General features: G+C 48.5%; 1 protein-coding gene across 1 annotated transcript in view; it reads right to left on the minus strand.

Annotated features, from left to right (window-relative positions):
- Positions 1–9,924, minus strand: part of rida (reactive intermediate imine deaminase A) — a 14,069-nt gene extending 4,145 nt beyond the window's left edge. The window contains 5 exon segments of the mRNA NM_001141017.2: positions 643–698; positions 3,800–3,868; positions 4,041–4,095; positions 5,597–5,702; positions 9,820–9,924. Coding sequence (NP_001134489.1) covers positions 643–698; positions 3,800–3,868; positions 4,041–4,095; positions 5,597–5,702; positions 9,820–9,884 — 351 coding nt within the window. The 5' untranslated portion in view covers positions 9,885–9,924.
- Positions 9,925–12,356: the final 2,432 nt, after the last annotated feature.

The raw sequence follows: 12,356 nt of genomic DNA on the forward strand, positions 1-12,356 counted from the left end.
TGGTTATGACTCTGGGGAGGGGTAGAGCTGTGTGGTTATGGTGCTCTGGGGAGGGGTAGAGCTGTGTGGTTATGGTGCTGACTCTGGGGAGGGGTAGAGCTGTGTGGTTATGGTGCTGACTCTGGGGAGGGGTAGAGCTGTGTGGTTATGGTGCTGACTCTGGGGAGGAGTAGAGCTGTGTGGTTATGGTGCTGACTCTGGGGAGGGGTAGAGCTGTGTGGTTATGGTGCTGACTCTGGGGAGGGGTAGAGCTGTGTGGTTATGGTGCTGACTCTGGGGAGGGGTAGAGCTGTGTGGTTATGGTGCTGACTCTGGGGAGGGGTAGAGCTGTGTGGTTATGGTGCTCTGGGGAGGGGTAGAGCTGTGTGGTTATGGTGCTGACTCTGGGGAGGGATACAGCTGTGTGGTTATGACTCTGGGGAGGGGTAGAGCTGTGTGGTTATGGTGCTGACTCTGGGGAGGGATAAAGCTGTGTGGTTATGGTTCTTACTCTGGGGAGGGGTAGAGCTGTGTGGTTATGGTGCTGACTCTGGGGAGGGGTAGAGCTGTGTGGTTATGGTGCTGACTCTGGGGAGGGGTAGAGCTGTGTGGTTATGGTGCTGACTCTGGGGAGGGATAAAGCTGTGTGGTTATGGTTCTTACTCTGGGGAGGGCAACAACCTGGTAGGCAGCTCTGGCAGGGAAGTTTTTGCTGAAAACTGAAAGAAAATAAGAAAGTGTATTGTACAAACAATTTCCCCAAATCATACTGAATTACAGTAGGCCTCATTCCAATCATTTCTAAACTGAAATTACATTTCCAAATAAACAGGAAGTTGTAGACTCTGAATGACAGGGAGTAGTAACAAATATACTCCTGGCTGAAAACCTGGCTGAAAACCTGGCTGAATGCTGGTCTTGGCTCTGAATGACAGGGAGTAGTAACAAATATACTCCTGGCTGAAAACCTGACTGAAAACCTGGTTGAAAACCTGGCTGAAAACCTGGCTGAAAACCTGACTGAAAACCTGGCTGAGAACCTGGCTGAGAACCTGGCTGAAAACCTGGCTGAAAACCTGGCTGAAAACCTGGCTGAATGCTGGTCTAAGATTCTGTGTCTTTTTACCCCACTGCTTGAGAGTACTCTTGGTAGTATTCACACTAAACTAAGGTAATGAACATGAGACGTATTCTCCAGACCATATATTAGACCGAGTGCTGTGAACTTCATGGCTGGTTACAGTCGTATTGACGTATGACTACAGGCTGCAGACAGGACCCAGGGAGAGGGTTGGGTTTCACAGAGCTTCCCTGTATCCTCTTACACTCAGTCTGGCACACACACCAGGGTTCAGCTCCACACCAGGGTTCAGTTCCACACCAGGGTTCAGTTCCACACCAGGGTTCAGCTACACACCAGGGTTCAGCTCCACACCAGGGTTCAGTTCCACTGGGCATCGTGATGGGACCTACCAGGGTTCAGCTCCACACCAGGGTTCAGCTCCACACCAGGGTTCAGCTCCACACCAGGGTTCAGCTACACACCAGGGTTCTGCTACACACCAGGGTTCAGTTCCACACCAGGGTTCAGTTCCACACCAGGGTTCAGTTCCACACCAGCTACACACCAGGGTTCAGTTCCACACCAGGGTTCAGTTCCACACCAGGGTTCAGTTCCACACCAGCTACACACCAGGGTTCAGTTCCACACCAGGGTTCAGTTCCACACCAGGGTTCAGTTCCACACCAGGGTTCAGCTCCACACCAGGGTTCAGCTCCACACCAGGGTTCAGCTACACACCAGGGTTCAGTTCCACTGGGCATCGTGATGGGGGACACACCAGGGTTCAGCTCCACACCAGGGTTCAGTTCCACACCAGGGTTCAGCTACACACCAGGGTTCAGCTACACACCAGGGTTCAGCTACACACCAGGGTTCAGTTCCACACCAGGGTTCAGTTCCACACCAGGGTTCTGCTCCACACCAGGGTTCAGTTCCACACCAGGGTTCAGTTCCACACCAGGGTTCAGCTCCACACCAGGGTTCAGCTCCACACCAGGGTTCAGCTACACACCAGGGTTCAGTTCCACACCAGTGTTCAGTTCCACACCAGTGTTCAGCTCCACACCAGGGTTCAGCTCCACACCAGGGTTCAGTTCCACACCAGGGTTCAGCTCCACACCAGGGTTCAGCTCCACACCAGGGTTCAGTTCCACACCAGGGTTCAGCTCCACACCAGGGTTCAGTTCCACACTGGGCATCGTGATGGGACCTACCAGGGTTCAGCTCCACACCAGGGTTCAGCTCCACACCAGGGTTCAGCTCCACACCAGGGTTCAGCTACACACCAGGGTTCTGCTACACACCAGGGTTCAGTTCCACACCAGGGTTCAGTTCCACACCAGGGTTCAGTTCCACACCAGCTACACACCAGGGTTCAGTTCCACACCAGGGTTCAGTTCCACACCAGCTACACACCAGGGTTCAGTTCCACACCAGGGTTCAGCTCCACACCAGGGTTCAGTTCCACACCAGGGTTCAGCTCCACACCAGGGTTCAGCTCCACACCAGGGTTCAGCTACACACCAGGGTTCAGTTCCACTTGCCATCGTGATGGGGACACACCAGGGTTCAGCTCCACACCAGGGTTCAGCTCCACACCAGGGTTCAGCTACACACCAGGGTTCAGCTCCACACCAGGGTTCAGTTCCACACCAGTGTTCAGTTCCACACCAGGGTTCAGCTCCACACCAGGGTTCAGTTCCACACCAGGGTTCAGTTCCACACCAGGGTTCAGCTCCACACCAGGGTTCAGTTCCACACCAGGGTTCAGCTCCACACCAGGGTTCAGCTCCACACCAGGGTTCAGTTCCACACCAGGGTTCAGCTACACACCAGGGTTCAGCTCCACACCAGGGTTCAGTTCCACACCAGGGTTCAGTTCCACACCAGGGTTCAGCTCCACACCAGGGTTCAGCTCCACACCAGGGTTCAGCTACACACCAGGGTTCAGCTACACACCAGGGTTCAGTTCCACTGGGCATCGTGATGGGGGACACACCAGGGTTCAGCTACACACCAGGGTTCAGCTACACACCAGGGTTCAGCTACACACCAGGGTTCAGTTCCACACCAGGGTTCAGTTCCACACCAGGGTTCAGCTACACACCAGGGTTCAGTTCCACACCAGGGTTCAGTTCCACACCAGGGTTCAGTTCCACACCAGTGTTCAGTTCCACACCAGGGTTCAGTTCCACACCAGGGTTCAGCTCCACACCAGGGTTCAGTTCCACAACAGGGTTCAGCTACACACCAGGGTTCAGCTCCACACCAGGGTTCAGCTCCACACCAGGGTTCAGTTCCACACCAGGGTTCAGCTACACACCAGGGTTCAGCTCCACTGGGCATCGTGATAATACCCATAGAGGCGAGATCCCATTGTGAGACCTTTGGACTAGGAACTATGGGAAACCTACCTTAGCAAGGCAGAGACAGACGAGAGTTTAATTATAAAGGTCAGAGGTGCAGCGATGCATCAATAGGAACTATAGCGAAAGGATGTCCCATATGTAACTGATTACCACATGTCGGACGGTTGCATATCTTTAGCTGTTGCCCTTTCAGACAGATATGAATGTGCTACTGAAGAATGCTGGGTCTAAAGTCAGAATCTCAATTGATCTCCGTGACTCGTTGTGTTCGATCTCCTTGTGTGTTTTTAGCAGGAGGTTGAGAGGACGTGAAGGAACTAATAAATATAATTGAGATTATCCCATAACTTGACCCTTAGCCACTCACATTGTCAGGTCAAACACTTACATGTCTTATAAACATCGTTGACATTGACAAAGTCATTCATGTCTGCCAACAGCACGGTTGTCTTGACGACTGGAAGATACAAAAGCAAAGGAGTCTGTCAGATACACAGTTCAGATTAGTCTAGATCTCAGGTGGAATTAATCTAATCCTTTTTTGTCTTTTACATTTAATAAACATACATTAATTATTGTTGATCTGATGATATATATATATATATATATAAACATAGGGGGAGGCTTACCATTGTCATAACCACATCCAGCTGCTTTCAGGATCTCTCCCATATTGACCAGAGCCTGTTGGGTGAGGAGTTGGGATGAGGGAGGGGATGGGATGGGGGAGGAGTTAGGGGAGGAGGGAGGGGTTGGGGGTGGGGATGAGGGAGGGGTTGGGGGTTGGGGATGGGGAGGGGTTGGGGAGGAGTTGGGGGAGGAGGGAGGGGTTGGGGGTGGGGATGAGGGAGGGGTTGGGGGTTGGGGATGGGGGAGGGGTTGGGGGAGGAGTTGGGGAGGAGGGAGGGGTTGGGGTGGTGGATGGGGATGGGGGAGGGGTTGGGGGAGCATGTTATAAGAATTCCAGACTAACATGACTAAGTATTATAATAGAACTATATGTTTTACCTCTCTCCCTCCTCCACCATCTCTCCCTTCCCTCCACCATCTCTCCCTCCTCCACCATCTCTCCCTCCTCCACCATCTCTCCCCTTCCCTCCACCATCTCTCCCCTTCCCTCACCATCTCTCCCCTTCCCTCCACCATCTCTCCCCTCCCTCCACCATCTCTCCCCTCCCTCCACCATCTCTCCCTCCTCCACCATCTCTCCCCTTCCCTCCACCATCTCTCCCCTTCCCTCCACCATCTCTCCCCTCCCTCCACCATCTCTCCCTCCTCCACCATCTCTCCCCTTCCCTCCACCATCTCTCCCCTTCCCTCCACCATCTCTCCCCTTCCCTCCACCATCTCTCCCCTTCCCTCCACCATCTCTCCCTCCTCCACCATCTCTCCCCTTCCCTCCACCATCTCTCCCTTCCCTCCACCATCTCTCCCCTTCCCTCCACCATCTCTCCCCTTCCCTCCACCATCTCTCCCTTCCTACCATCTCTCCCCTTCCCTCCACCATCTCTCCCCTTCCCTCCACCATCTCTCCCTTCCCTCCACCATCTCTCCCCTCCCTCCACCATCTCTCCCTTCTTCCACCATCTCTTCCTCCTCCACCATCTCTCCCTCCTCCACCATCTCTCCCCTTCCCTCCACCATCTCTCCCTTCCCTCCACCATCTCTCCCCTTCCCTCCACCATCTCTCCCCTTCCCTCCACCCTCTCCCCTTCCCTCCACCATCTCTCCCCTTCCCTCCACCATCTCTCCCCTTCCCTCCACCATCTCTCCCCTTCCCTTCACCATCATCTCTCCCCTTCCCTCCACCATCTCTCCCGTTCCCTCCACCCTCTCCCCTTCCCTCCACCATCTCCCCTTCCCTCCACCATCTCTCCCCTTCCCTCCACCATCTCTCCCCTTCCCTCCACCCTCTCCCCTTCCCTCCACCATCTCTCCCTTCCCTCCACCATCTCTCCCCTTCCCTCCACCATCTCTCCCCTTCCCTCCACCATCTCTCCCTTCCCTCCACCATCTCTCCCTTCCCTCCACCATCTCTCCCCTTCCCTCCACCATCTCTCCCCTTCCCTTCACCATCTCTCCCTTCCCTTCACCATCTCTCCCTTCCCTCCACCATCTCTCCCCTTCCCTCCACCATCTCTCCCCTTCCCTCCACCATCTCTCCCCTTCCTCCACCATCTCTCACCTGTCTGGCCTGAGCCTGTACCCCTCCCTCCACCAGCTTCCCTGAGGCCACGTCCAGCCCCAGCTGGCCGGAGATGTACATCGTCCGATCCACCACCACCGCCTGGCTGGAGCACAGACAACGGGACATAAGTCACTCTACTAGGAAGTCCACTATGTGCAACTCAACCTGCAATAACATAAATCACATCAGCATGTCTACCTCTGCTTAGCTTCCCAGTAAAGCAATGAAAACACTCAAGCGTCCCAGCAAAGTACTGAAAATAGCCCACGTTTATATATGTAGCTTAATAAACAAGGTTCATGAAATCAATAATTTGCTAGTACCAGATTACATTCATATTCTGACTGTCTCTGAAACTCATTTAGATAACACCTTTGATGATACAGTGGTAGAAATACATGGTTATAACATCTACAGAAAATACAGAAATGCCTGTGGTGGAGGTGTTGCTGTTCATATTGAGAACCACATTCCTGTAAAGATTAATGCTAGGAGTAACGCTAGGAGTAACGCTAGGAGTGACGCTGGGAGTGACGCCGGAGTAACGCCGGGAGAAACGCCAGGAGTAACCCTGGATTGTAAACTGTCCTGGTCAAAACATGTTGATACAACAGTAGCTAAGATGGGGAGAAGTCTGTCTATAATAAAGCACTGCTCTGCCTTCTTAACAACACTATCAACAAGGCAGGTCCTACAGGCCCTAGTTTCTACCTTCTTAACAACACTATCAACAAGGCAGGTCCTACAGGCCCTAGTTTCTACCTTCTTAACAACACTATCAACAAGGCAGGTCCTACAGGCCCTAGTTTCTACCTTCTTAACAGCACTATCAACAAGGCAGGTCCTACAGGCCCTAGTTTCTACCTTCTTAACAACACTATCAACAAGGCAGGTCCTACAGGCCCTAGTTTCTACCTTCTTAACAACACTATCAACAAGGCAGGTCCTACAGGCCCTAGTTTCTACCTTCTTAACAACACTATCAACAAGGCAGGTCCTACAGGCCCTAGTTTCTACCTTCTTAACAACACTATCAACAAGGCAGGTCCTACAGGCCCTAGTTTCTACCTTCTTAACAACACTATCAACAAGGCAGGTCCTACAGGCCCTAGTTTCTACCTTCTTAACAACACTATCAACAAGGCAGGTCCTACAGGCCCTAGTTTCTACCTTCTTAACAACACTATCAACAAGGCCGGTCCTACAGGCCCTAGTTTCTACCTTCTTAACAGCACTATCAACAAGGCAGGTCCTACAGGCCCTAGTTTCTACCTTCTTAACAGCACTATCAACAAGGCAGGTCCTACAGGCCCTAGTTTCTACCTTCTTAACAGCACTATCAACAAGGCAGGTCCTACAGGCCCTAGTTTCTACCTTCTTAACAACACTATCAACAAGGCAGGTCCTACAGGCCCTAGTTTCTACCTTCTTAACAACACTATCAACAAGGCAGGTCCTACCGGCCCTAGTTTCTACCTTCTTAACAACACTATCAACAAGGCAGGTCCTACAGGCCCTAGTTTCTACCTTCTTAACAACACTATCAACAAGGCAGGTCCTACAGGCCCTAGTTTTGTTGCACCTGGACTACTGTTCAGTCGTGTGGTCCGGTGCCACAAAAAAGGACTTTGGAAAATTGCATTTGTCTCAGAACAGAGCAGCACAGCTGGCCCTTGAACATACACAGAGAGCTAATATTAATAATATGCATGTCAATCTCTCCTGGCTGAAAGTGGAGGAGAGATTGACTTCATCACTACTTGTTTTTGTAAAAAGTGTTGAAATGTTGAATGCATGGAGCTGTCTATTTAAACTTCTAGCACACAGCTCGGACCCTCATGCATATCCCACAAGTGTCACAACTTCTGCCGAAGTCGATGCCTCTCCTTGTTCAGGCGACGTTCGGCGGTCGACGTCGCCGACCTTCTAGCCATCGCTGATCCTCTTTTCATTTTCCATTGGTTTTGTCTTGTCTTGTATCACACCTGTTTCCAATCCCATTCATTACATGATGTGTATTTAACCCCCTGTTCCCCCTCATTGTCCTTGTCGGTGATTGTTTGTTTGTAAGCTATGTGCAAGATATGTTCTGGTGTGCGACGGGTTTTCTACCCACTTGTATTATTTTGTATTTTTTGAGAGAGTTTTTTTATTTCAGAGTATATTTTGGTTTTCTGAGTTTTTGAGCACTTATTCAACTGCTTCGTTTTATACCAAGTTCGATCTCCTGCGCTTGACTTCGCAGCCACCAGCACGCACCCTAACAACAAGACATGCCACCAGAGGTCTCTTCACAGTCCCCAAGTCCAGAACAGACTATGGGAGGAGCACAGTACTACATAGAGCCATGACTACATGGAGCTCTATTCCACAACTCTCTACTCCTATAACCTCTCTACTCTCATAACCTCTCATAACCTCTCTACTCCTATAACCTCTCTACTCCCATAACCTCTCTACTCCCATAACCTCTCTACTCCCATAACCTCTCTACTCCCATAACCTCTCTACTCCCATAACCTCCCTACTCCCATAACCTCTCTACTCCCATAACCTCTCTACTCCTATAACCTCTCTACTCCCATAACCTCTCTACTCCCATAACCTCCCTACTCCCATAACCTCCCTACTCCCATAACCTCTCTACTCCCATAACCTCTCTACTCCCATAACCTCTCTACTCCTATAACCTCTCTACTCCCATAACCTCTCTACTCCCATAACCTCTCTACTCCCATAATCTCTCCACTGTAGCCGAGTGGCCTAACGTTACGATAATGTCTAATTCATTGGGTAATTAATTATGGAATATAAATATGGAAGTGTCTGCCGTGGCTGGGATCCCCCAGGTGGTGCTACATATTGGGGTGGCAGGGTAGCCTAGTGGTTAGAGGGGGGGCAGGTAGCCTAGTGGTTAGAGGGGGAGGCAGTTCCTAGTGGTTAGAGGGGGGCAGGTAGCCTAGTGGTTAGAGAGGGCGGCAGGGTAGCCTAGTGGTTAGAGGGGGGCCAGGTAGCCTAGTGGTTAGAGGGGGAGGCAGGTAGCCTAGTGGTTAGAGAGAGGAGGCTAGGGGGGGCAGGTAGCCTAGTGGTTAGAGGGGGGAGGCAGGTAGCCTAGTGGTTAGAGGGGGGGGCAGGTAGCCTAGTGGTTAGAGGGGGGAGGCAGGTAGCCTAGTGGTTAGAGGGGGGAGGCAGGTAGCCTAGTGGTTAGAGGGGGGAGGCAGGTAGCCTAGTGGTTAGAGCGTTGGGCTAGTAACCGAAAGAGTTGCAAGTTCAAATCCCTGAGCTGACAAGGTACAAATCTGTCATTCTGCCCCCTGAACAAGGAAGTTAACTGTTATTGAAAATAAGAATTTGTTCTTAACTGACTTGACTAGTTAAATAAAGGTAAAATAAAAAATATTGGTTCTAGAAGAGGTCTCCTCCTACATTGAACACCTAGAGAAAGCTGTATAAACGTGACACCGTGCCAGTGTATGGAGACTGGAATATCAAGTAGCCTTAAATAACCAGATCCCTTCTAGCTAATAAGTCGACCATGTTATGTTCAAGTTAAATGTGACTTCTCCTTTAGCCTATTGTTTTTAATTAGGTCAACACAAGTCACCAAATAACACAAGGAACATGTTATTGTATTTCCTTTGAAGTACTATGACTGCACTGCACAGTCTCTGTAACAGACAACCTTAGTCATTAGTTAGTGGGGTGGACCTTGATCCTCTGATCATGGTAACAAACTCCTCCCCCTCCTCCTTTATTGGCTCCTGACCACAGTTGCCAACTTTTAGTAAACAACTTTTAACTAGCCTTTCAGTAAACAACTTTTAACTAGCCTTTCAGTAAACAACTTTTAACTAGCCTTTCAGTAAACAACTTTTAACTAGCCTTTTAGTAAACCATTTTTTTTGTATTTTCTGTGTGTATTTTCTTATTCTCTTATGCTGTCATGATTATGTAATTTGTTGTGTAATTGTGAAATGCAGCACTCCTTTGCAAAACAACCTTGGTCTCAATGGGACTCCCTGCTAAAATTAAGGTTAAAAAACATAACATTGTTTCTAACCCCACTTTATATAGTCATATCAGGTGTTGATCTACTTATTCATGGGTTAATGAAACAAAAGTCCATAGCGATGTAGATAAGCCATGCACTAAGTTGCATTATAAAGATTTACCACAAAACACATTGATGAATGATTAGTAAAATATAGGTGAGGTCCTACCTGTAAATCCCCTGCCTTATAGGTGCTCTAGGAGTATAAGGAAAGAGTTTCTGAACAGCAGCCATCGTGTCCAGAGTGTACTACAGTCGCAGAAGTCAGCTTGGGACAAAGTGAAGTGAACCACTGCCCAGGAAAACCTATGACTCGACAAACACTGCTGGGGCAAAGTATGTGCTGTGGCTGGCATTACGCTAGTGGTGCTACAAGCTAAGGGTGGAGGAGGCCATTTCCCTTTACACAAGGTCAAGTGCTTTGGCTGATGGAAAAGGGCAAGAGAAATCAAAATCACTAGTGCAGGATGACTTCTATGAGTGTCCATGTGCAAGTGTATGGATATGAGACTGGGATATGGTATCATTACTGTGGATATGAGTCTGGGATATGGTATCATTACTGTGGATATGAGACTGGGATATGGTATCATTACTGTGGATATGAGACTGGGATATGGTATCATTACTGTGGATATGAGACTGGGATATGGTATCATTACTGTGGATATGAGACTGGGATATGGTATCATTACTGTGGATATGAGTCTGGGATATGGTATCATTACTGTGGATATGAGACTGGGATATGGTATCATTACTGTGGATATGAGTCTGGGATATGGTATCATTACTGTGGATATGAGACTGGGATATGGTATCATTACTGTGGATATGAGACTGGGATAGCGCCCTGCCTTATTGGGGCTTTTGGAGTGTGAGGCCAATACCACAGAATAGCAGCCATCGTGTTAATATCAGCAGCCATCGTGTTAATATCAGCAGCCATCGTGTTAATATTAGCAGCCATCGTGTTAATATCAGCAGCCATCGTGTTAATATCAGCAGCCATCGTGTTAATATTAGCAGCCATCGTTTTAATATCAGCAGCCATCGTGTTAATATCAGCAGCCATCGTGTTAATATCAGCAGCCATCGTGTTAATATTAGCAGCCATCGTGTTAATATCAGCAGCCATCGTGTTAATATCAGCGGCCATCGTGTTTATATCAGCAGCCATCGTGTTAATATTAACAGCCATCGTGTTAATATCAGCAGCCATCAATAGCGGCCATCATGTTAATATTAGCAGCCATCGTGTTAATATTAGCAGCCATCAATAGCGGCCATCGTGTTAATATTAGCAGCCATCGTGTTAATATTAGCAGCCATCGTGTTAATATCAGCAGCCATCGTGTTAATATCAGCAGCCATCGTGTTAATATCAGCAGCCATCGTGTTAATATCAGCAGCCATCGTGTTAATATCAGCAGCCATCGTGTTAATATCAGCAGCCTAATATCAGCAGCCATCGTGTTAATATTAGCAGCCATCGTGTTAATATCAGCAGCCATCGTGTTAATATTAACAGCCATCGTGTTAATATCAGCAGCCATCATGTTAATATTAGCAGCCATCGTGTTAATATTAACAGCCATCGTGTTTATATCAGCAGCCATTGTGTTTATATCAGCAGCCATCGTGTTAATATCAGCAGCCATCGTGTTAATATTAACAGCCATCATGTTAATATTAGCAGCCATCGTGTTAATATCAGCAGCCATCGTGTTAATATCAGCAGCCATCAATAGCGGCCATCATGTTAATATCAGCAGCCATCGTGTTAATATCAGCAGCCATCGTGTTAATATCAGCAGCCATCAATAGCGGCCATCATGTTAATATCAGCAGCCATCGTGTTAATATTAGCAGCCATCGTGTTAATATCAGCAGCCATCGTGTTAATATCAGCAGCCATCAATAGCGGCCATCATGTTAATATCAGCAGCCATCGTGTTAATATTAGCAGCCATCGTGTTAATATCAGCAGCCATCGTGTTAATATCAGCAGCCATCGTGTTAATATCAGCAGCCATCGTGTTAATATTAGCAGCCATCGTGTTAATATCAGCAGCCATCGTGTTAATATCAGCAGCCATCGTGTTAATATCAGCAGCCATCGTGTTAATATTAGCAGCCATCGTGTTAATATCAGCAGCCATCGTGTTAATATCAGCAGCCATCGTGTTAATATCAGCAGCCATCGTGTTAATATTAACAGCCATCGTGTTAATATCAGCAGCCATCGTGTTAATATCAGCAGCCATCGTGTTAATATTAGCAGCCATCGTGTTAATATCAGCAGCCATCGTGTTAATATCAGCAGCCATCGTGTTAATATCAGCAGCCATTGTGGAATATCAGCAGCCATCGTGTTAATATTAACAGCCATCGTGTTAATATCAGCAGCCATCGTGTTAATATTAGCAGCCATCGTGTTAATATCAGCAGCCATCGTGTTAATATCAGCAGCCATCGTGTTAATATCAGCAGCCATCGTGTTAATATTAACAGCCATCGTGTTAATATCAGCAGCCATCAATAGCGGCCATCATGTTAATATTAGCAGCCATCGTGTTAATATTAGCAGCCATCAATAGCGGCCATCGTGTTAATATTAGCAGCCATCGTGTTAATATTAGCAGCCATCGTGTTAATATCAGCAGCCATCGTGTTTATATCAGCAGCCATCGTGTTAATATTAAC

The sequence above is a fragment of the Salmo salar genome, chromosome ssa14 (assembly GCF_905237065.1).
Source record: "Salmo salar chromosome ssa14, Ssal_v3.1, whole genome shotgun sequence".
Classification (NCBI taxonomy): Eukaryota; Metazoa; Chordata; class Actinopteri; order Salmoniformes; family Salmonidae; genus Salmo; species Salmo salar.